The sequence below is a fragment of the Larimichthys crocea genome, chromosome III, assembly GCF_000972845.2.
Source record: "Larimichthys crocea isolate SSNF chromosome III, L_crocea_2.0, whole genome shotgun sequence".
Lineage (NCBI taxonomy): Eukaryota > Metazoa > Chordata > Actinopteri > Sciaenidae > Larimichthys > Larimichthys crocea.
This window is the reverse complement of record NC_040013.1, coordinates 37,868,343-37,894,676: the sequence shown is the minus strand read 5'-3', so window position 1 is coordinate 37,894,676 and position 26,334 is coordinate 37,868,343. Positions and strand designations below refer to the sequence as shown.

The 26,334-nt window shown below is 40.6% G+C and overlaps 1 protein-coding gene across 1 annotated transcript in view; it reads right to left on the bottom strand.

Annotated features, from left to right (window-relative positions):
* Positions 1 to 4,459: 4,459 nt before the first annotated feature.
* fbxl17 (F-box and leucine-rich repeat protein 17) overlaps positions 4,460 to 26,334 on the bottom strand; it is a 204,701-nt gene continuing 182,826 nt past the window's right edge. The window contains exons 10-11 of the mRNA XM_027277410.1: positions 23,568 to 23,710; positions 4,460 to 7,264 (exon numbers count right to left, since the gene is read on the bottom strand). Of these exons, the coding sequence (XP_027133211.1) occupies positions 7,127 to 7,264; positions 23,568 to 23,710 (281 nt within the window). The 3' untranslated portion in view covers positions 4,460 to 7,126. The remainder of the gene's footprint in view (positions 7,265 to 23,567; positions 23,711 to 26,334) is intronic.

The following is a 26,334-nucleotide window of genomic DNA, read 5'->3' as shown; positions in this document are numbered from 1 at the left end:
ACATCTCTCCGAGCCACTTGGGCCTGGTGCTCCAGAGGGGAGTCGGCCCAACCTTTGTTACAGTGGAGGAGTGGGGAGTGACAAGGCATACCAGCATGTCTGACATGTCAGAGCAGTTGGCTTGGAGACCCCGAATCTGGTTGGGTCTGACGCTGGCCATCTGTAGCTTTAGAACAGGGCTGGACTGTTTTAATTGATGAAAACCGCCCGGGGGAGGATGTGAGATCGTGCTTCAAGGAGAAAACAAAGAGCAGGTCGGTGAATCAGGCGCTGATTAAATGTGGACCAAGTTATTTCAGTGAGCAAACAAGACCAGCATATCCTTGGAGGAACCCTAATGGTAGCTAAATCAAAGAGAGTGGTTTACTTTTTTTCAGCTGAAAGACAAATAGAAATATGCATGATCAGATTTGAGCATTGCACAAGTCCTCGGTTAGATGTATTCATCCTTATTGCGTTCTCTCAAAGAACTCCCTTTAATGTCACCCAACAAAGGGAAGTGATGAAATAGAGCAATTATGTATCCATTTGTGCTATTCAGGTGAAACCAGGTGTAAAATTTCCAATCTGTGCACCTGCTGTATCTTTAATTCGGTATTCTTTCACACCAGTGTTGCCTTTTAGTTGGTAATATCCAAAATATGGACACAATATTACATGCAATAAATCTATTTAGCATCATCATATTGCTTTCAGAGAAAAGGATTGATTTTCTCTGTGTAAGCTTAGGCCAAAAATTGCAATAGCCAAGTGATGATAGCACAAAACAAATTGTATCGGGTAAACATAACAGTTGTTTGTTGACTTGTGCTGTAATAAGAGGAAGAATGCATTGCAATAAAACAAAATTGTCCCTCATCAAAAAAACAACAAGCTTAATTTGATATCTAGACATTTAGGAATATGAGAAAGAAAACAATGGAACATTCTGATCCTGAATGGGGAGAATTATATTCTTTGGTGAAAACAGATAGCTAAGTCATCTCCCGTCAGACTGCAGATTAATTTTCATTTTCAGAGTTTGTGCATATAAATATTCATGAATCACCTTGAGAAGCGATGGGCGACTTTATAAGGCGGTCTGTGGAGAAACCAACAAACCCCCCCCTCCTCCCTTCTGCAGCTGTAGTGATGGGGGGGTGATGAAAGACTCTCACTATCCACGACCTTTCCAGTCTAAAACAAAGATTTGCACAATTAACTACTTTTAAATGTCATCCAACTGCCAAATCTGCATATCAACGCCAAGCCTTGCATAGAAATGAGGATGTTTGTAGAGGAATCGTTTTTCTCCCTTTTCCTATCCCAATGCCACCAAATGGGGTGCTTTCTCATTTTAGCCAGGAAGGAAAAGTAAATGTCAACATATCTTGTGTGGAGATCCTTCTGTTGCTAATTAACCTTTGCCATTTAGAAGCTCTGACTGAGCTCTGCCTAAACACTGCAATTAACTCCAGCTTGAAAGACAGAGAGACAATATCTATAGAGCCATACGACGGGGGGAGTTAGAGTGACTTCATTATCCTTGCTGGCACACATACTCCCCACACCTCAGTTTTTTGAAGGTACTCATTGGTTGGTATTTTCCCCAGGCGGCAGGAGTGAGCCTATTGGGAGGATGTCAAAATTCGGTGGATTAACAAATCTCATTTCTTTTTATCTTCATGAGGTTGGACAGAAAGCTGGTTTAGTTGTAGCCCCTGGTGAGAGGCAAACCATTATAGTGGAATTCATACTCATAAATCTTCATACATCAAGCCGAGGACTGCCTGGATCTATCATGTTCAAGTTCAATTTCCAGATGCAGTGACTAGGAGGAAAATTCGTCCTCGTCTACCCAACTTCAACCGTCTAAAACAAGAAAACGAGCCAATGTAATTCTAACACTCTTCTGTGAGTCTCATCGGGGCCTGAACTGCACGGGCTCCTCTGGAGTCATGAATAGCTACACTGAGCTTACTCCTGCAGCTCAAAGGCAGTGTCAGTTACAAAGTCAACCCATTAACATCTTCACTATTCAACGCAACGCTCTTTCTCAACTGCAGAATCAACATTAGTCAATAGGCAGGCAAAATACCACAGGTAGCTAAGCAAAAATGCATCCTTGCTCCCCTGGGACAGGGTGAGAACAGTATATGATGATGGACAGGAAATATTTTTCTTTTATATGTTGATGAATATTGAAGCTTTTGGAGCACTCAGGCGAGATGAAGTAAAATGATTGACATAATTTCCAAGTGAAAGGAGGAATCTGGGTTTGGAGGGGGCAGGGGTGAAGAAGAGGGAATGCTGGGAGGCGCCAGAGTAAAGTTGATTCAGTGTAGGATGAATAGAATGAAGGGAAGCTTTAGTAGAGTAGACCCTCCACAGTCAACCAGTGGGAATCAGACAGAAAGAGGAGACCTTTTAATCACAAGGAAGGTATCTGAGGCAAAGATGACCAACAAAGGTTACACAAAATACTTAGAAGACAAGACGTGACTTGTTCAAGGAGTCTATGAAGATGAGCCCTGCTGTGCACTGCTGAATGTTGGGTATTACATAGACTGGTGATAGGGGTTGCAGTATATCAGATGGTTACTACAGCAGATATGATCAAGTACTGTCAAACCTTAGCATGGGCACTGGCTGGATTAACAAGTTAGTGCATGTAGTGTGTGTGGCGATCTTGTTCTGAAACATCACAAACACAAAGCATTCAATGTACTTAGTTCGTGACAACAGACCAGTGCTGCAAGCAGGGTGCCATGTTTCTAAAACATAGCCTTCATCATGACTCCATGCTCTTTATCAGTTCTTCTGAAGAAGTTCAAAGGCGCCCCTACCTTTTCAGTTGAGGACATCCGTCAATGTCAGCTATGATTAGGTCTTAAAAAATACTAATTTCTTGGGAAGACTAGACTAACGTCCTTGCAGGTCCGACATGACAAATGTCCTGTATGGTCAGCATCAATTCTTATCAGCACCTCATTAAAAATGCAATGACCACATGAATATTTACCAAGTTTAATTACTGCTCTCTATTGCTATTCTGCCGTGCCCGGCACACTCTTTTCTTTTCCGGAGGGCTCTCTCTTCCAAGTGCTGGACGAACGCCTCTTTCTACCTTGATGAATATTGCAAAAGTCCAAGGAGTGTGAGGCATTGATGGAATCCACCTCAATCAGCAGGAGAATCGATGGCATACACTCACATTTTCAAAGGTGCTAATTGGCAGCAGTAAAATTCAGCAAGCTACATATTTTACCCAAGAGTGAAATGGGAGGGGAGTGGAGGGAGATCAGCCTAGTTGTAACAGTCATTCTAAAATCAGAAGGCCTTCAACAGAGGAGACCAAGCCAAAGACCAAATTATTTATATCTCTGCTTGTTGGGGTCATTGAAATATAAGCTATTGAAGAATGTTTTTTCTTGCTGGAGAAATAACACCGAATAGCTCTTCACGGATGGATGACGGAGTCTTTTGACCGTCATTAGCAATCCCTGACCCTATTCTCTCTACCTACTTTTGTTATGCTGACACCAGAATTGGTACAAGTAGCCAAGTACACAAGAACAAACATCATTCAGTCAATATTTGTCTCCTTTATATTTTATCGACACGTGAAACATGGTATGGAGGACAAGGCTTCTATTCCGCTTGCAATAATAATTGCATTTTTCCTGTTCATCTGATAAGCTGTTGCAGAGGAAGTGAGATCAGAAGGGACAGAGGAGAAGAACAAGTAGAAAATGTGGCTGTTACCACAGACAGCCCTGCACGACCCTCTGGGTCCATTACAGACTTCCAGGTGAGACCTACATTTTTTTCCCAGACGCCAGCTCGGAAAAAGGAGAATTTCAACAGTCTCTAGTGGAGCTACAGCAGTAGGATTTTGGAACACGTGAAACCCTTAATTAACTGTTGACAAATTATAATTAACAAAGCCTCTTTACTAACTTGGGACGCTTATAATTTGAGACTGTTTCAAAGAGCTATTGGGAAATATACAACTAAAACTTATCAACATAGTGCAATTTGGTATGAAACCTCCAATTACAACCCTAAAATTCACAAATTCATAGTATTGAAACAACACATTAATGATTAGATTAGAAAGCAACTGTAACTGATTATAAGAGATTGCACAGGTGTTGGATTGTCCATTCACTGTGCAGTGTTTGACATGTAAAAGTGAAAAATGTAGTAAAAAGTTAATTTAAGTAAACCGTATTATAGAAATAACTTGCTGACAGAAACAGACGTCCCTATACTTTTATTAAGATCAGAAAGAACTCCTTTAGCTGTGACTCAAGTGTTAAGTGCACAGCTGAGTTGACACAATTTATGTTGACAACAAGGAATCTATCTGAGGAGAACCAACCTTCACATGCTGTTTGATGCCATCTCCAGCGTTTGATCACAAGACATGAAACAACACAAACACACTGAACATTAAAATAGGCTCTTGAAAAGGACGATATTGTCAAAGACTAGGGACGTATTGAGTGACATGTTTTTTTTTTTTTTTTGAGGCTCTCTTGCTCGGCAGCAAGCTGATGCTTCCTCGCTTTGTCTCAGATGTGAAGCTCCTGTAACAATAGATCTGATCCTGACATTACAAGTGTACCTTAATGGAAATGCAGGTTGACTGTTGTGTCATGGTGCTCAATAGAAAAAAACATTATTAGTGCACGGATATCTGTAGAAAACATCTTTATTTCTAACAATACAGACGCAAGGCCTTTGGTTGTGATGGGAAACATGCTGGTATCTTTTTTTTTTTTTTTTTTTTTTTTTTTACCTAGAACACAGATGCAATCTGTTTTAATTTTAAATTTCACCATGTCCATCATTATAGTCGCTGTGGTCTTAGTGTTGAAATATACTGGAAAAGTCTGGAAAAACCTGCAGGAACAAAATTTTAAGCAGTCTGCAGATGATGTAAAATGAGCGGAAAAGTATTCCACTGTCATTCTGAATATTCTTCTCCTGCCTCAATTCCACACATACAAAAGGAAAAGAGAGAAAAAGGCTTGAAGTCGTAGTGTTTTATTCATCTTTATGTAAATCCAGTCATTTACGGTTGCCTTAACAAATCAGGAATCAAGTGTGTCAACATCTAGCAGAGAAAAAGTGCATATGGGGATTACAAAAGAACAGAAACAGAACAAAAACAGGCCAAGGGAGAAGCTCTCCATCGATTAAAGTCTACAAATCCTGACAAGGGTAGAATGAACATGTTTTTACTTGTCTGAAATCTCTATATGCTGTAGAAAGTTTACAGTTTTATTCAAACCCTAAGCTCAGTAAGCTATTGTTCATATCTGAGTGACAGTGTGTGGAGGCCAGAGCTGGTTCACACCATAGAAAAATACCCTGGTTATTTGCATTTTTAACTGTACACTGCTGAGTTTCTACTGAATAAATGAAAAATGATAAAGTCAAAGTCCTACCTACAAAGTTGTATTGACCTTGGTTATAGGCCCAAGACAGTTTTTCTTTACATCCTACACCACTAAGAAAGATAAATCCCTCAATGCATTGCTACATAGATAATGTTACAAGTATATGCTCAAAACCAATATTAGGCTAAGTAAATCCCACACAGTATATATATATCTATATATATATATATATATAAATAAATCAAATAACAGGAATATGGTATCAGATAAACTCAGAGCAGATAAACATTTCTTTAGTAAATTCTGGGTCCGTTCCAAGTTGCTAATTGGATGGCAATTACCTACGAACCACTTAAGGCAACATTTCCTCTGACCTGTCATCACGGTGGTTGTGGTTAATATATTCTGATAACATGACCCAGGATTTTTAGGTAAAGGCAACTTCTATTTCAAGCACAGTTTGATTTCATTCTTTACTGACTCAAGGTGATGCTCAGTCAACCCTAAATCTATGCATGACATCAAAAGCAGCATTGTTCACAAGTCATACAGAGGCTGATTTCAATATCAAAACATCTGCAGACAATCTCTTTAGCTGAAAAAAATAAAGGTGAAGATCTCAATGTAAACATGCAGTTTTTGAGAAGTAATCAATGCTGTTTTCCTGCCATGCATTTGCCAGGGGCTGATTCTGGCCTGAATCTTTCTTCTGTACCATGATGATGTGCATATTAAGTCACAGACGAAGAAGAGAAGAGCTTTGTCCTTCAAATAGAGCCCTGTCAACAATCTTAACACTAGTCCACAAATGCCTTTTTAACACTGTACTGAACATCCATGAAAGAAAAAAAATCTTCTAATTGGACAAAATAAACACCACAGGTTTCTCAAAATGCCTCATGTGGTGTCTGAAGCCCTGGCAGTTCAGTTGTCTTCCGGATTGAAGTTGCGGTATGTTGTCTCCAAGTTCTCTCTAAGTCTCTGCTTTGCCTTTGTGCGGTCTCACTGCAGCAGTTGAGTTCAGTTTTGAAGGAAGTAAACACCGCACAGAGGGCTGACATGGGCTCATGAACATTGTTTCCAGTTAGGGGCGACAAATCTATTTTGATTAAAAACAAATCTGGTCCGACCATCGCTGAATGTCTGTGATTAACTGATGCGTTAGTTCGGATCTTCTTCACATGTTCAAGACCAGACCGCCCCTCCATTCTCATGCATCTTCACCTTCACTCCATCCAAGGTGAAGTGGAGGACACTTAAATTTGGTTCTGTGAAATTTATGAAGCTATGAACTAAGTAACACTCACTTAAAGTAGACATCAAATAACACTTGTTGGGCTGCTGCTTTGAACCAAAACAAGTTCTGGTCAAAGAAAGTACACTATATTCTTGCATGTAATCTGACTTTGAGCTGAGGATGAAATGAGTCAGTTGTTGACTATAATTTATGAGAGGTACAGTATGTGTATGAAGTCTCAATTATAAAATACCAGGAGGTCAACCTTACTTAAATTATTAAAATGAGAGATTTGTGTCAAATGAAACAGTTGATGAACTGGACCTTTGTTTGTGAGTGTATAGCTACATGTTCACATGCATGTTTGAACAGTGGATGAGAAGCAAACATGACCGGGCTGCAAATATTGTGCATTTGTGTCTGTGCACAAAAAAAGCCTCTGTGTAGCTATGTGTTTGTGTGTATGTGTGTGTATGTATGGCTGTGTGAGATCCAGCAGTAGCTACGAAGTGTTTGATGTGTTGGGGCTCCAGCCCATTTGATAAGCTCTCTCCAGGGTTCTCTTGCAGTCCTGCATCACCGTGCTGAAAACAATGTGAGGGTACTGGACCACAAGCCTCTCCACTGTCTCCTCGTTAACCTGCAAAACACACACACACATACACAAAGGTGCACACACTGTAAACATAATGACCGAATGATCACATCTACCTTAACGACTATACATTTAACATTCAGTGTTACATAATTGTCTTTTAATTGTGAATGTTGGCAAATCAATGTTAACATCTGCTCAGGCGCTCGATTTCTGGAGCAACATCACAAGGTCTTCATGAGGAATGTTCAAACACTTGATTACTCCAAACACAGATCTTGCAGATCCTCTCTTGAAAGTTGGCTTAAAAGAACGGTGGAAAGTTTGAATATCTACACTTCCATGATGAGATAATTACACCTGCTAATAAAGACCATGTGATATGGCAGAAAGCTCTGAAACAAGTGAATAAGTGGATCTTGAACTGAGATTTTTAATGATCAAGCACAAAGTTTTTAAAGTCTGTCTTAATACTACAATGACCAAAATAGCTTTTGTCCATTTTTCCGTGCATAAATACATGTTTTCAGGCTTCAGCTGTCAGAGTTAATCAAATGAAGTTGGTATCTTAAGTAGTTACTATCATTTTAGTGCACAATTCCTTCTGACTTAAGACAGACTTGTACCAACAGACTTTACCAGTCCTTTAAAGATATTGGGCGACTTGACTGACTGGCTTGTTTGAACATCTGGTTAGATGTTATTGGTAGCTGTAGCTATTTATTACTTCATAGACATTTACTAAAACTGCAACAGTGGTTCATTTACCTAGGTTCACAATATAGGTAATTTAATAAATAAGGTCAATTGTCAGATTGTCAGCCCTACATAAAAACACTATGAAGATTCATTCCTTCAACGTCAAAACAGAATTCCAGGGAGGCCTGGGAAGATATATTAAAAAGAGACGATCATCTTGAAGCCATATAAATGTAACAGAACGATTTCTTTTCTTCTGACAAACACTTTAAATTACTTAATTTAAATTGAGTAATTTAAAAATCTACCAACCGTCTCTGCATCACCCCACGATGCCTTATTAAGATAATCAGAAACACAGATTGAACCGTTAGTGCCCCATCAAAATAGCAGTGTACCAGACTAATATTTAGGATAGGCAATTACTTCAGAGCATACAGTGGATACATCTATGCACACACATACACAACTGGACTATAGCAATGGGCTTAGCGGTGGACAGCTGAGCTCACCAAGCTAATGAGGCCTTCTTGTTCTCAGAGGAGTAGAAAGACAAGCAGCTAATAGGCACTCCCGAACCTCTTTGCCAGTCTAACACTCTGTCAGGCCATCACTGAGAGCCAAGAGTGAGAAAGCCTGAGAATCTGACAAAGAGCAGAGGCAGAGTAACCCTGGAGACCTTGAGGGGTTAACCGCAACCCACCCAGAACCAACCCCCGCCCACCCGCGAGCATGACACTTTCCAGGGGAAATGATGTATAAACACTCACACACATGTTGAGCACACAGTCATCCGTTGTTGCCAAAGCAGTGACAAAGTGTTTCACAGTTTTCCTCGAGCTCATTGCCCGAGAGCCCTTTGGTTTCTGTGTTTTCTGGAAGAAGAGTCTTGCGTATTAAGAGTTCCCTGGCTCTCGTTCAGGTTATGTCCTGTTTTGGTTGTCATTTTCTGTCTAATTCCTTTTCTCTCTTCATCGAACACAATTTCTTTAAGTGGCGGTTATTGGCAATTCCTTTTCAAACAGAGAATACAAATGGACAGGCAGATGGACAAATAGCTGTCAGGACAACGCCAGCAAAATCAGAGAGAGAAATCAGTGTGCTTTAGTGAACAGACCACCAATGCCTTTCAGGTCACAGAAGGAAGATGGAAACTACACAGCACAAGTTTCAATAAGACTAAAGGCAACAACAGCCTTCCGTTTGACTGCCAAGGAAGAAAGCGAGCTGGAGTTCAGGTTCTCGATGCCAACACACAGAAGCTTAGCAGACACTTATCATCAATACAGGAAATATAGAATAAAATCAAGACCACAGGGTCAAAGGTTCTTTCTTACTTTCATCGATTTTTTGTTTTTCTGATGTGAGACGTGAAAAGAAAATTCTGAGGATAAGCACAAAAAAAAAAAAAAACAAAAAAAACAGTCCTGCCTCAGTTCTGTCTCAAATCATTCTTTACCACAGACGGCTTTAAAATCTGAAATAATACTGTGACACCTCAACCGCTGGAAAGGTGCATTAGAGCAGCGGGTGAGAGTGGAAATGAGAAAATTCCAGAGACACTTACAGTGCTCTGATCAATGATTCATTAGTAAAGCTGATGCATTAATGAGCGTGGATTTCAGGATATTGCCTTAAACTTTATTTTTTATCAGCGCATGCGAGCATTCCCACTACCATATAGTTTTACAAAACAGCAGTATCCTTCTTGTACTGAAAAGATCAAACTCAACAAGTGAAACAGTAATGTTGACCACACGGGCAAAAAAAAAACCCAAAACAAAACAAAACAGGAGAGAGTTTGCCTAGAAATGTATTCACTGAGCGCATGAAAAAGGATATAACAATGAGGATTATATATGTATCCCCCTTTTCAGACATGATTTCATGAGATTCACTAGCTGGGCCAAAAGTCACCTGTGTTGTAAAAGTGTGTTTTTATGTACATTTTCAATCAGTGCATAAGAAAAACCTGGAAAGAGTGGAGATTCAGGAAAAATTGCTAAAAAAAAGTACAATGGTACAATGTACAATGGAAAAAGACTTGGGAGATTTGTAATAATAATAATAATAATAATAGTAACTCATGGCGTACATGAACCTTCCACTGAATAGCAAAAAATAGATCAGAACATCAGATGGATGTGGAGCGATGAGGCTGTAACCTTCCTCAAATTATTCCATGGAAAAAAAAAACACAAGTGCGGTATTTATGTTCCACATCGTTTTCACTTGTTTGATGCCGTCTGTTAATTATGTCATCTCGTTTGCACACTTTCGGAAATAAGATGCTGTAACTGGCTACACCCTCTGCTTCTCTATGGTTCAGTGAGGCTGAGATTTTTACTTTCTGGCTGTAAATTCTGTTATTTTTATGGTTGTTGTTTTTTTTCTATTCATCCTTTTGAAAAATACTGTTATATAAATCCTTGCAAAGGCAACAAATCAAGTCAATTTTATTAATAAGCAGTAGTTCTTAGAAGCAAGGATGAATGTAGTCTCTGCTTTCCCTCTTCTGGGATTTGACCCGGGTGTGTGACCACCTTTAATCATGAATTGAGAGCTTTTCATAGACTGTCTGGTCTGTCGACTCTTGGATCCTTTTCAACAAATTTACCAACTAGCTTCAAATAGCGATCATTAGCTTTTATGTGATGCCGGATCACACATCTGTTTTTTTCTTCTCTTTTTTATTATTTTTGGGGGACATTTAATGCCTTTATTAGGTAGCGGCAGTGAAGAGATGACAGGAAACGAGGGAGAGAAAGATCCAATAAAGCTGCCTGAACTGGAGATGTTGCGGTTCATGTTCAGCTTCTTAGGACTTAAGCCACGGGGGCGACCCCACACCTGTTTTCTCCAGACAAACACCTGCGGCTGGCCTACAGAGATGGCCACATGTTGACTTCACAGAGAACCAAAGCAGGGGCAAAGGAGCAGCTTAACTGAAACATCCTTAAGCCTCTACAACAGAGAGAAGTTAAGATTGTTATGACATATTGCTGAGCCTCATTAGCAGACGAAATGACAAAGCCCTGATTGCCTTCATAACATATTATGCTATATTCCTGAAAAGAGAATGAAACATCCCCCAGCTCGTTAATCAGGGCTTAATTACAATTAAAACAGATCTAAAGAATAGACCTGTCAAACTGATGGGAGGCCATAACATTCATTAATGCTAATTTAGTGCAGCTTCACTTGCTGAGCAAACACGGCACACACAAAATGGCTCCCAATCAAAACGCTGAATCATTCCCTAATTGCTGGTTGCGGCAACGCTAAATGTTTGAGTTGCAACAAGATCACTTTAATGCAAATCACATAAAGACCGTTGCACTGATCTGTCTTGTTGTTGATATAAAAAAAAACGAAAAGAAAAAAAAACTTGCAGACCATTCTTTTTATGTTTTTGTTCATATATATACAGTATATATAATTACTGTCACATAATATAGAAATAATTAGAATACAAACATTCTATTATTGCAGAAGGAAATGCAAATCAAGACTGAAGAAAAAAAAAAGATTTTACTATCAATCAAATCCAAGTCTGTATAAATGTTAAACGGTTACAAGACAGCACAGACTTGTACCTGGTCTGAGATTTACGTTAATTAATTGGCATGTGGGGATGACAAATGCCTCTGTTCATTTTTAAAACAACTTCTTGCTTGTGGATAGAAAATCTTGTTGACAGAAAATCAGTTGACAGGAGCATTTATACATCATGGCATCCATTAACTCTCCTCCACTATGCGAAATGACAACTCGAGTTATTGCAAGTCTTTTCTGGCCTGAAAACAACAGCCCTCTGTAAAAGAGACTCTCTCCTAGCAAGTTCCCGGAGTCCACAGCTACAGTTCTTCTCTTTTCCAGAACAAGGCTGTGTGCCCTTTGCATGGCTCTGTGGTATGTTGAACGAGATGTGATGACATCACCACACCTGCTTGGTATTTGCAGCTCCGAGCTGATGTTAGACATGAAGGTCAGACCAAATGCTGTGGGTAACCGGCTGGCAGAGAGGGGAGTCCTCTGGTTACAACAGTTGTGCCACAGACTTCTTCAAACCAGTGATTCAGCTGTTTCTTCCTAGAGTGAAATTTTGTTACTGGGCAAAACTGTGCTTAACGGTATTTTGTTGCTAGGCAACACAAGCTTAAAAATGATATCACAAAGTACTGGGGCCTCTGGTGACTGAATTGTGCTTCTGATATATGCCTCTGGCATGGAGTTTCTTTTTTTTTTTCTTTCACCCCATATAGTCCTGATCCTGCAGTGCACAACCCCCCCCTCCAAACCTGCTGCCAAGTCTGTAGGAGAAGCCATATGATAGAGCAGACTACTCGCTGATGATTCTAATCTTTGAGAAGCATCTGGGAGCGCAGCCACAGCTATCTGGAGCGAGGCCTATACTTATGATATTTTCCCCCATTTTAACTTCAAAGATGCTGCCCTGTAGATCTAAGTGTGGCGTAATGCATGCTGACGGGTAATGTGCCGTTGTCAGGGTTTACAAGAGGGCGAGAGAGGGATGAGGGGAAAACAAAAAGATGTATGTCTGATATGCTGTTCGGCAAAAAGCACCTTTTATTTGAACATGCTGTACAGTGAACGTGAATAGCCGGTAGGGTTGTGTTTGTGAGTGCTTGTTGACAACTGCTGCTCTACTTTTACATGACAGATGAAGGTAAGTTCCCCCAGCTGACCTCTGCTCTCTCTTGGAGTGCTCCCATGTCCTCTCTTTCTTAACAGTGAGCTCTTTTTTTCTTTTTAAGACTGATCCCTCTGATGCAAATGCACTCTATCACCACGTAAAATATACATTTACCGCAAGAGCTGAGCCTTCCCCTTGTAAGCAGCGCTATAAAATACGTTGTAAAGATGACTAATGCAGCGGCAGTCCACATTCTCAGTGGGAAAAAGAAGAACAGGGTCGTAAATCGATAATCAGATACACAAACACGTAGATGCATATCATATTAGACCGGCATGGTGAGAACACCCTCTGAGTGCTCCTAGCAATCAAGGGAGGGAAATGGAATAAAGAGAGAGGAAGAGAGTTTAGGAAATGGGAGAAGAAAAAAAAAAGTCCTTCGCTTCTGAATACATCAAATCCACAGAGCGCTGTATTGTACGGAGCGACAATGACCCTGAGAAAAGCAATAAAACATTAACTGTTGATTTTGAACAACGTCAGAACTGAATTTAAATGAATGTGCATGCAAATATCGGGAAACAAAGTCATTTTCTGTTTGCTCTTTTTTCTGTGATAATAAAAAAAGGCCCTATTTGTTTTATTTCCTCTGTGTTTTCATTAAATTCAGTCCAGGTCTGCAGGGTTCTTTTTCTTTTCCTTTTTTTTTTCTTCATCTACTTTTTTTTTTAGGCCATGTGGCAGCCATTGCTAGTCCCAGGCCCATAAAGAGAGACAAATACCCCCCGTTCCCTGTCCTCTCCCATGTACAGAGTGTATCAGTCAACCAGTAAATACATTTGGGGTAAATGTTTAAAAAGCCTGTTTAGGCAGCAGAAGAATGCAGTGCATCAGGTCTTAGTAAAAGGCAGCTTAGACGAGTCTGGATTTAAACAGGCCAGATTTATAGCCTTCTTTAAACTGCTCAGAGGAAAAGCCCCAGTTGTAAAGTTTCTAAATGAGTGACTGGACAACTGAAAGATAGTTCTCCATCTCTGATAAGAGAGAGAAGAACGAATGGAAAAGAAAGAAAGTAACAAAGCAGAGGATTTGAGAAAGAAAAGAGGTCGCTACAAACTTATTCTGAAGGATTCAATATTTCTAAATGAACTATTGATGCATTGGCTTGGAAGCTTTAGGAATAGACTGCTCTTTACCGAGCAAAGCCCAAGCTCAAACATTTTGATTTAGTCTCAGAAAGCCAAGCGACCCTCACAGAAATCTGCAGTGCATGGCTCTGAATGTGCTTTTAAAAACCAGGTCAGGCACCGCTTGCGACAACTAAGGTCTGGTCCTGCTCACACACCCGCATCCCTGCACAATATCAGACAGCAACAGAACTGAAAAGCAGGGTGTCAGTGCATACCCTCGCACACATACACACAAATGGAGGAATGGGGGCTCAACTGAACAGGGTCAGAGAAAGAGGTTTTGGAGGCCAGGTTTGTAAACCCCACACTCCATCACGCGTGACAAAGGTAACTAAAGGAATGTGTACGAGGCTCAGCCCAATCCCTCTCTCCACACCGGCCTTCTTATCTCTGCAGACTGGAGGAAAACATACCATAACTCAAGTGGCTTTGCACAATTTATTTGTTAATCTAAGAAAAGCAAACACAAAAAACATTATCACAGCTAACATCTATTAGGTAGAATTGAAATAAAGCTAATTAAAATTTAAGATGGACTAAGGAGCTGTGTAGCCCTTGTTGTTCATAAGGTGCTTATCTTAAGTGCTATAAAGGTAAAAAAAAAAAAAAAAGCCATGACATCACACAAAGATTGAGAGATCATCATGAAGAAAGACATTTTGGATCTGGTCCAATTCTCTTTGGGTCTTTTTCTGAATGTGGTCTGACTGTCCTCAAGTCCTTTTCAGATTATTTATATCTATTATTATTCATTTAATTGAATCAGTTTGGTTTGGTTTTCCCCTGGTCTGTTTCGGATTAGGTTCAACATTTCTGACCAATGAAGACCTCTGTTCTAAGACACAGAGATATCAAATTGTAGTAAAAACAAATCCACTTGTTCAAGACACTGTATATTAGCAGCACTAAAGCTTAATGTGCAGTGTTTAAATTGATGGAATCGTTTGAAACACACAGAGAGGAGGAGAAAGAGAGAAAGAGCACTGGAGAAATAAAGAGAGAGCGAGAGGTGTCGAGTAAGAGAGAGAGGTGAGTTCATGTTCCTACTTCAGGGACGAGTTGGGATCATGTACAATAAGATAATAACCGATCGGTTAAATGACCTGTAAACTAAAACCACTTCTTCGTCTTCAAATCACAAACAGCACACTGGTGTATGGCGGGTGTACACACACACACACGCACACAGCAGAAACTATAGGAAATTCCAGAGCAGCTTACTGGAGGTCAGACACAAGCAGAATTCCTTAAAGATAATTACAACAGAGCTACTGTGTTTAATTTTTTGCCTTGCATGACTCTCTTGTTCTTTAGAATGAAAAAAGAACAAGGACAGCTTGACCCTGTCCTTTGGACGAACACCATTCACGCTCGGATCAGATTTGTGGACCGGTCAAAGTTACAAATAAGGCAGTGAGCAACACTCAGTGATCTCATCTGTAAGTCTAACGCGTGGACACCACCTAATGTAGAGTGATTATTCTAAATTATGGGTTAATTTTGCATAATCAAATGAGAACACTGCAATTAAAGTCAAGCTCTTCTGTATTTAAAAAAACTCAGTGAACAACATTGTGTACACAGATTTAAGCCTTTTGTTCTCTTCTGTCAGTACAAACACACATCTTGACAGCTTGATAAATCTGTATCTTTGTTTTTCTGAATTCTAGCTCTCGGGTGAAAATTGTTCTTTTTCCTCAAACGTTTACTGAGCAGCCAAAGGTCATAGGAACACTATTTCTGGCTACACACTTCCTCTGCAAAACAGGAGAACTTATTCAAAGCTTTTACATCTATTGGCTTCGGTCTTTCCAATCAATTAGAAAGCTGGACATCAATCAGAGGCTTCATCGATCCCTCCACAAAAATTTCCAAAGCTCGTCTGGATGTATTAAATTTGTACAGACAGAGCATTCAGTGAATGGAGCTACATTGTCATTAGCATTAAATAGCTAATTCATCAGCAACGCAGTCAGACACTGTGCCTGCAGGCTAAAAATGGGCTGTGACCACCTGCTGTCTTTCTCAATGTTTGGGCAAAGGGAAAAAAAAAACACATGCAGATGAACATTAGTTATTGCCCAAAAACATATCAGGATTGGCATGTCTGAGTATCCAAGCCACACTGAGTCTTTGTCTACTGTCTGCCCATGACTCCATGAGATTATGTTGACCTCCGTTATGATGAGTAAACAGCACTGGACGAGGGAGGAGAAGGAGGGGAGGGCGAGAAAGGGGGAAGGCTGAAAGACAAGACAGGGGGGCAACTTGAATGAATTAATTGAATGAACAAAAGATGTGAGCGGCATCCAAAATTCAGACAACCTTGGCTGTCCTTGCTTAGAGGAGGGTGAGGGAGGGAGAAACGGCGAAACAAAAAGGAGGGAAGAGGGGCAAAAATAAAGTGACGACAAGGTGGAGAGAAGGCAAAGAAACGCATGAGTGTGTGTGAGAGAGGTGAGGTCAGGTTTACGTGTGTGTGTGTGTGTGTGTGTGTGGCAGATTTCTGTTGAAGGGCAATTCTGAGATTCCCTTCAGATACTCAGTGAACTCTGTCAGTGTCTCACTTTATTTCACCCTCTCTCCTTCACTGTCCCTTGCTCCTGCCCTTTAGAAACAAGATGAAGGGATGATCAGGAGGCAGCTTCAGTTAAGACTGCCAATCAATACGGCTCTTCTGTGTGGGATGAGACTCCAAGATTACACTGAAAATCACAAATAGCAAATGACTCTTTCAAACTACTCTCTCGAATTTGAACATTCGAGTCTGACCAAAGCCCGGAAAATAGGAAACAGAGAACCTGTCTATCTTCCACTTGATGCTGTGCATGCAGGATCTTTTCTCCTAATTCCCCTTCACTTCAGGAGCCTTTAAACCAAGGTTCCCCGCCGTTCACAATAACAACACTCATCAAAGAAAGTTTTGCTCAACTCCCAAACTCTCATTTCCTAAACGAGACTTAAAATGCCTCTTAACTCTTCACTATACTTCATCTTTGTTTTCCTCACTCCAAGCCTCCAGGCCCTGAACAATTAGGCCCTTGTTTATGTCTGCAAATTGCTGTGCCGTGCCTATCTGTGTATAGTCCCCGGCAGCTGGATGCACCAGTGGAACGACCATATTGATTGGGATGTCTGTTCTTTTAACAAGGTCTGTCTGGTTGCTCTATCTGGGGGTGGTGCAGCGGTGCTCATACCTGTTCCCCAAACGCCACTCCACCTCAGTTCAGGTAATGGAAGCACACTTCAAAACTGCTTACACAAAACACTTCTTTTTTAGGGTGGGGGGGGGGGGTTGTGAAAGGATTAGCCAGCATCCACTCTATTGTTTCCTTTTATCTAATTTTACTTTTATTTTCTCTGAGTTTCTGTCATTCCTTGAATCATTTCTAAATTATTTTATTCCTCAAGGCCACCCCTCGTTTTACTTTCTCCTCCATTGCTATGATAACTTTTACTTTCTCTACCAGCTGTCCCTTAAGGGGCCAGTAGCAGTCAGTGTCATTATTTTCCTAGTCCGGCTACGTGCTGACGGTGTGAGTTTGCTCCCCTTTCTCTTTCACAACCTGGACTGCCCATTTGTTTTCACTCTAATGAAGTAGTGGAAAAGAAGCAGCACGAGGAAAAAAAAAAAAAAAAAAGGTAGATGAGATGAGAGGAGAGGGGTGAAAAAGATGTGGGGAGAGAACAGAGACAAGAGAAGAGGGAAGCAGAGGGAATAGACAACAGGATGGGAGGGGAAAAAAGAGGTACATTTGAGCAAGCTGTGAAAATGCTTCTTAAGAAAACATTCCACTGAGGCTGAGTGAGATTAAAATCCCCAAAGTGATACATCAACAGAGGATGAAGGCTCTTAATATTCACAGAGTAGCCAAGAGGGCCCATTTTAGAAAACAGCGACATAACACATATAGGAGACATATGAAAACAGTGTCAGGATAAAGTGTGCAATGAGTCACACTGTTCACTAGTACAGCATGTTTCTGCTCAAATCAATAAAGCTTCCCACTGGATCCCTGTCCTTGTGATTGGACCTATAAACCTATAAATGTTACAGCACTAGCATTTGGCAAAAATGACATGTTTATGTGCGTCTGTACGTCTCTGGGTCTGGGCAGTCCAAAGAGCAGAATGTTGTTACAACATTGCTATAATTTTAGCTGAAAATTACCTCTGATGCCAGTGAACTGAGTTTCACCGCTCCAAAGCATAGCCCGGATTAATACATAATGTTCCATTGTGCTTGTGGAAGTGTAGAAAGATGAATTCCTCCCACAGAGAGGACCTAACATTTAACAGTAGACTCACTGGGGAGCAGGGCTTCTCTGAGACACATGCACTGACATATGCAAGGCAAAAAGGATCAGTTTTTCAGGAGATTAAGGCACATTTTCCTTGTGTCTTTCAGCCGAATACTTCAAAGACTGGCACATAGTCATAGCTGAGAGAGGACAAAATGAATTGATTTGATTATTTTTGGGTGAGTCTGGATCAATCGCATTCCTCCTCCCTAGAACGGGGGTCGTTTGGCCCTGAGGGTAGAGGGATGTAATCATTTGAAGCAGGCGGAGCACGCCATTTGCCCAGGCCTGGAGGGGTTCTGATTTCAATGCTCCATTATGAGCTGTGTTAACAGCAAATAACATAAATTCCTCTCAGAGAACACACGCAGTTACACACAGACATGTTGCATTTCAGCACGTATAAACACACTGAGACACAAAGGAAATCCTTCAGACAGATGTGGAGGGACGTAAAAAAAAGTCAAACGCAAAAAAGTCAAACGCACAAATTCCATAGCATTACAAATTTATATCGCCCAGCTACTAAAAGGAGAGTCTAAATAAGAAAATATTCTCAGATCTGTGCTTGTCCTGGGTCTGCGTTTGTATAGAGTTAAAGAGTGAACAAATTCTTCATATCAGTCCAAAAGGCTGCAGACACAAAATTCAGGCTGCCTGGCAGTAAAATGTATACAGTACGGAAGCACGTTTGTATAAACTGTGACGGTGGAAATCAATCCTTCACACAACTCCACATGAGGAGAGCCAGATGGATCCTGTTAACAGTTCTTAAATGAATTCTACACGTTCCAAATCCTGTGACATTCAGGGAAGCTGTTACATTAAAATTCCCAGCGTTTTGACAATTCCAAACAAATTTACACAGGCCCGAGCTGCACCGCTGAGATGAAGGGCTGACTGGGCTGTCCACACTGTGTGTCAAGGTTATCACAAGACTGTATTTGTCTAAAACTGACAGAACCCACTGAAACCTAACTCCACATCAGTTAGTGCGGGAGGAAGCTTTAGGGGGCAGAAGGAAAAAAATTGAGGAGGAGGCAGGGAAAGAAAAAAAAATAGAGAGACAATCAAACCATGATTTATTTTAAATAGCCAAATGTCGGGTGTAGAATTTACCTGAACATCTGTAAGATATAAGAGACGGACAGGCTTAGGCTAGCCCTAATAGTGGTTAGAGGTAGTCTGTTTTTTTTACTTCGATATAATCGGCTCTATTCCCAGCGTATTTTTTTTCTACCTGTGTAGCAGTTATTTGTACTAAATTCCTGCAACATACACATCCTGACTGGAAACCAAGCAAAGTCCTTGTAAGGGAAAGATTAACTTTGGAGTATTTGCAATATGTCTAAAACACTGTCAACACAGCTCTCACGAGAAATAACTACTTGCCAAAGCAGGCCACTGTGTGTGAGAGTATATAACAATTTATTTTCACAATGCAAACATTCATGGTTGGTAGGCAAAGCAAAATTATTTCAGGTTGGGGCCACTGTCCACGACCCCCTTAGCTACAGTATGTTGGCTCAGAGAGTAGTTGGTTGATGGGTAAATATTGAGATGATTTCTCAAGTGTGTAGATCCTGGTATTGAGTTGAATAAATGGAAGTACTTATAGGTCAAGTTAAGTGTTGAACCAATTAAAATCTATCAAGCTCAACCATGTTAAAATACCACCCAAATTTAGCAGAGAACACATTCTACAGCAAAGTAGTTTTTCCTGGAATTACCTCCTCCTCTTGTCTTGTGTTTTTATATAAAGTGATCTTCTATAAAGTTCTCAAACAACCTAAGAGCACACAAGCACATCATGTACTCTACGTCACTGAAGAGGAAGTACCGCTGACCTTATATGCTGGTCACTCGTGCTGTCAACCCTAGGCTGAAGAAAGAAAATGGATGCACTGAGAATGTGCAGCTACGCTTTATATTAAACAACGGAGAATTTAATAAAATGAGGCATGAGGATAGAAATTCAAATGGATTTGTCAACATAAAAAAAGAGAAGCTGTGGCTGAAAGGAATCTAAAGTTAAGTAATTTGCACAAGACTTTCATTATGTTGGAACCTTGCGGAATTGAGAGTTATCCCAGAGCTTCTGCGTTTCCCAGAACTGCATTAAGTGCAGAGATGAGATTAGTTTGCCCCGAGATTGAATTGGACATGCCTCTGGATTTTACTGTTGTGATACACAAATAAAGCATGATACAACACAGTGAGAGGCTGAAATGTCAAATGCAAAACAAAAAAAAACAAAATCAGAACCAAATTGAATGCATGGCAAATACTGAATACAATTTTACAAAGTACTTTGAGATATTGATTTGATTCATATAAAAGACACAGCATGCAACACACATTATGACCACTGTGAAACCTACTTCTAATTTTTCACCAAGCAGTGGTCAAAGCACTTTAAACTGCAGAGAAAATGACTATAAAGCTTTATTTTATGACATTTTTTTAAAACTTTAGAAGTCAACAAAGAGAAGCAGTGTTGGCAGAGGTTTGAATTATGAGTTTCACACTGGAAAGTCTACAACAGTACATAACTACTGTACAAGTTGTGTTTGAAGAGGAGTGTTAGCAACAATAAATAAATATATTACAAAAAAAAACAAAAATCTAATTAAATGTCAGACAAAAAAATAGAAGCACTAATCTTTAGTTGAGGCGGCTGAAGAATCTCTAGAGGAGAGCAAAAGGTTTGAGGGATGGAGGGGAGGAGAGAGAGCAGAGTAGGAGGTGAGGAGAAGGCAGAGCATGGCCACTGCTGCCCGTAGGCTGACTTGTAGATAACCAGAATTCCCCTGGTCCATCTCTGCCTCTCACCTTTTTACCTCTTTAACTCGCTCTGTAGCTCTTATTTTCACCGTGACCTCAGTAATAACAACCTATTTCTGTTTATTCGTTTCCCTCTGAGCGAACTGCGTATTACCCCTATTTCTCTCTCTGTCTCCTCCTGAAACCTGACCTTATCTACTGTTACTCCCTTCCTAGCTTGATATAATGAAAAACAACATCAACAACAACAACAACAAAAAACAAAGAAAGTAGCTGCTGTGGGCTGGTCTTTTTCCCACACAAGCCTAACCAATCCTCATCAGTGCCGCAAGCTCATTTGCAATGCTAAACACAATTTTAGGGCACGAAAGAGGGAAGACAGAAAAATGGGTGAAGGGGGCAAGCATGCAGTGAATTAATTGTGTGATTCAGAGCTGGTAATGTATTGACCTTGGAAACTGTCAAACTCTTCTCTCTGCTTGATTCACACTCCATTACAACTCTAATAGCACCAATTACAGCTTTATTTAGCTGTGTCATCCCCACATTCCCACATTAGAGCAGAAGGAGAATAATTATTTACCTTTTTCTCCTCAAGGCTAAGTGTATGAATATCACATCTGAAGAGAGGTATGGATAGATAAATAAGGGCAGAGGGATGGGTGAATTTGCTCATTGGGAAGGCAGGATCATAAAAGCATACAGTGTAGAGAAACTAAGAAAAATTGTTATTCCAGTAAAGATGTAGGTCATTCCAGAACAGACTTTTATTAGCATGGCTGTAGATATTGATTGTTGGGTCACTGAGTCGGCGAGGCAGGGGGGGAAACTAAATGAAAATGGAATCTAAGTGATCACCTGCTATGTAATGCAGTTGCTCTTTATTACTCCTAGATAAATATGATAGATACACATTCATGTCCGCAATAATGTGAATTGAGTACACCGCTTCATCACTGAGACCTTACATATGGGGTCACTGTCAGACCCTCATATGTTATAATTTTATTACAGTATAAATAGATAAATATGATACACCGATGTTCTTGTCGCACTTAACGATCTCCGGGTAGGCATTTTTATCAGAGAAATCCATAAGGTCAACCTTCGGGCCGCGACACGCAGATATCACTGATTTTATAATGAAGAAATAAAAATGATGAGTTCCCAACCTGGTGAAAGGCCCCGACTATAAGTCAAAATCTCTCCTCCCTCCTTTGCCTCGCTGCCAACTTCTACTAGTACTTTTTATTGCACAGCAGAGAGCTTTTAAATTTGTTCAGCCCAAAACCCAAATGTAAAATTTAGCCTCAACCTGAAAACAAAAGGCTCATTAAAACATACTGTTACACTCACCATATGGAGGCCCACCAGCATTGAGATTATGGTCTATGTTTTGCACCAGGCCACAGTACAAGACACTAGGCTATACAATATCAGTACATTCTAACATTTTTAGGTTAAGCCAGCTGTTTGCTTTCCATTCCTTGTCTGCCCTCATCCCACTCATGTCAGACTGAATGATCCCACACTAAGTGGAGGCATCTGTGTAGTACAGACTATACTGAACCAATTAAAAAGGTAGGTGGAGTTGTTTCCATGGCACTACACCTAAATGTGCCTCCATCACGTTTGTGATTGGACGGGTAAGAGGCCAGATGAGAGTTTAAGGGTGACTTTGGAAAGATCGTCCCTCAGACCCAGAGGCAACCTCAAAGTAGGTTTGAGAGGGGTCATTATGTCACTTTACTTCTGTTATCACCCAACACGCTGACTCAAACATGCATCACATAGACATACTGGGCACAGGTGGTGGTGGCTTAGCACTCCCCATGCTTTCGTCTGGATGCTTTTTAATTGGCCAGTTGCCATAACCTGGGTCTGTTGAGGGTTCAGGTGTATGTGTTTAATAACGTCTCTGTGTTTATGTGTGTGCACTACAGTTGAGCAATATATATAAACCATAAGATGACAGAAATGTGTCAACTAACAGACATTTTTATATACGATTTATGCCCTGAAAGTATCTTGGTCAATATATATGCATTGTTGCATCACTGAGCAGAAGCAAAATTGGATTTAAAATATTTTTTCATATTGTATTTTTATAGTTATTATTTTCAACATGTATTATTAATAATACATGTTTTCCTGGTAGCAAACATATTCTATTATTTAGTTAGTTACTTACTTACAATGGTAACAGGTGTGCAATCAGACGTGCACATTCAGAGCACAAAAAGAAAAGGAGGGTCACAAATGCATTAAAGCAAGGGGGACTGGAAATAATTATAATTATCATTAATGTGGTCATTAGTCCATAAAATGCAATTTCCAAGAGTCCAAGAAGACGTCTGTGCTTATTTTGTTTGACCAAGACGTCAAATTCCAGTAACGATAACAGATTTACAAAATTAAAGAGAGAATGGAAATAAAAGCTCAAATTGTAGAAGCTGAAACCAGCAAATATTTGGCAATTAAACAAAACAAAAAAAAAATCAAATGAAGAATTAATTATCAAAATTTTTGCAGATTAGTGTTCTGTCAATCAAAAGATCAAATAGCAGGTTTTTCCTGTAGACAAAAACCTCAAATGTTTATACTGTTTTGCAGTGCACAAAATCTGTTTTGCTTTGTCTAAAAAACATATCCACATGAGGTTTTGCGACCACAGCGAAATCAGACAGCAGCAGACATTACGGGCTGAGCCTCGTTACCTTGTCACATCTCATGAGGCCCAGGTAGCGAAGGGACTTGCTGCTCTGAGCGATCTGTGTGGCTCCCTGGTCTGTGATGTCCTTACACCAGCCGGCATCCACGGTCTCTATGGTGCTGCTATACTGGCCTATGGCTATCAGAGCTGCGGACACGGGAGTAAGACAGGCGGGGGGGGAGGTGGAGGTGGGGAACGAGGGAGAGAGAGAAACAAGAAAAGGTGTTAGTCTGACAACCTCTCTCATGCAAATGTGGCAGTATCGTTCTCCCAGAGAGACGCAAAGAAATTCGACAAGAAACCAGGGCAAGTCATCTGCCCAGCTGTGACACATAATTCAAATGTTTACATAACACCTTGAAGGCACATACACACACACACATACTTGCTGAAACACACACACACACATGCACAAATCTTACACACACACACACACACACCCATGCTTGTTCAGACTTGCAGAATTCATCCATTAAAACGTTGGCATGAGTCACGGCACTGAAAGGCAGTGACATCGTGCCAGGGTAAAGTGTGACTCCATGCCAGTGTATGATTTAATTCTGCCTGTGTGTGTGTGTGTGTGTGTGTAATTCTGCCTCTGTGTGTGTGTGTGTGTGTGTGTGTGTGTGTGTGTGTGTGTTTACTGCTGCCAGGGCAGAAACACAGTGCCAGGGTAAAGAGTATCCACCAAAACAAATATATGTCAGTGTCTGGGGGCTTTGTTACACCTCGGAGCATGTGTGAATACATGCCTCCATACACACTACACCTCACACGTGTTCTTCTTTTGATACTCCCTGAATACAGAGTACAAATTAAAATGTAGAGCTGACAAACAAGATGAGATTAAATCTTCTGTAATCTATCTCAAATAAAGACGTTCTCTATTGCATTAACACACAAACACACACACACACACACAGACACAACAATCTTCCTCATCCATCTTTGACCCGTCAATTGTTGGACAGATGGAGGGGACCTGCGCTCCACCAGTCGATTGATAGTGCTGCTCGGTGATCGATTGGCAGGGCCTGGGCTTTGTTCTCCACTCTCTCACAACCATCACTAATGAGAGTGGGAAGGGAGGAGGACGAGCGAGGGATGAGGGAAAGATGAAAAGAGGAGGGTAAAGACAGAGAAAGCCTTTGACAGCACCTTCAAATAGTTACTTAGCCCTGATGTTGTTTTCTCATTTGCAAAAATCCATTTCACTTCAAACTTTTCCGCAAACAAGCTTGAGACTCAAACGTCTCCACTTCAGTAAGGAGGGAAGAATTTATCTTTACAAACTTTTTTTCATATCGAATCTCTTGAATCAACGGCACTTTTCAAAATACCTCCACATATTACAGTATTAAATAACATGCAATCAGCAGATTGTTGACGTTACTGAACACTGGGTAACAGTCGCTGTCCAAGAGTGTGTGTGCCTGTGAGTGCCTATGTGTGTGCCTATTTGTGTGAGTGTGTGCTTACACTGTGGAGAGGCAGTTTGTTCCCACAGCAGAGGGGAAATGAATAATCTTATGCTTTTTGAATCAAGTGCATGTATTTAGCTCTCATTCCTCCTGTCCAGATAGAGCTATGTAATGTAGAGTCTCCTCTACACACACACACACACACACACAGAATGATCTTGTGTACAGTAAGTAACATATGTAATATATAGCTATGAGCACTTGGAGTGCTCCACATGTGGTTCCTTTTGTACTCCAGCATGCTCTCGGATGCCATGCATAATGGCACATTATGGTTAAACAGGCAGTAACATGTCTTTGAAGTTACACGATGTTTCATGTAAAACAGCACCATGGGGAAGAAGCTCCATCAGGCCAGATGGGTGAACAGCACACTGAGTAGCCATGTTGTTTTTTGAGAGTGGTGACCTGGCAAAGAATTCAAAAAATGGAGTGTGTGTGTGTGTGAGGCTGGAAAGACATCAAGTAGGCGAATGGCTCCCTGCACCCCTTGTCATGTCCAATCACATGATCCCAAATTCGATTACCTGGGCTCAGACCTCTCGTCTGATGTTAAGACACACATATTGGTGTTGTTAAAACCCCCTTGCAGAGCGATTGGGAGTTTTTTTTTGAGGAAGAGGGAGATCAAATAAAAAAAAGCAGAGCTTCATTATTAAGTGAACCACACAACAGAACTCCCTCTTCTACCCCATCACCAACTTCCAGTCCCTCTTTCTTCCCCTTCTACTTAACTTCTTTCAACCTGACAAAGTGAGAGGATCGAGGAAGACAGGTGCCTGCCACAGTGAATGTATAAAAAGTGCAAGTGAATACATTGTCCATGCATTTTCTGATTACTGTGCTGCACTCACCTAAGCACATAACCTTCCTAATATGAATTATTGACTTACAGGCTTCAGACTTTATAAAGAAAACATATGGAAGTCTGAGATAGCTATGTGGACAAAGAGAATCCCAAATAGCCATAAACATTTTCGTAAGCTCTAAAAGTTGCTAAACTGGAAGGTCAGATAATGCCTTTGTCAGAACAAACCAAGTGTTATGCTGTTTGAACTTGTTTAGCACTTATCAACAAGTTCATCTGGTTGCTATTACAGTCTAATAACCGTGTTGGTGTATGTGTGTGTGTGTGTGTGTGCTGCTTCTCTCCCTCTTCCTTTGATCCTTTATCAGGAGACTGTAAACTCCAGCTACTGCCGGTGGCAAATGGAAATCATTGGCTACTTTTGCAAAGGAGAGGCGCTTTCAGTGAAAACCTTTTAACTGCAGTCGAACAGTTTCGTTAAC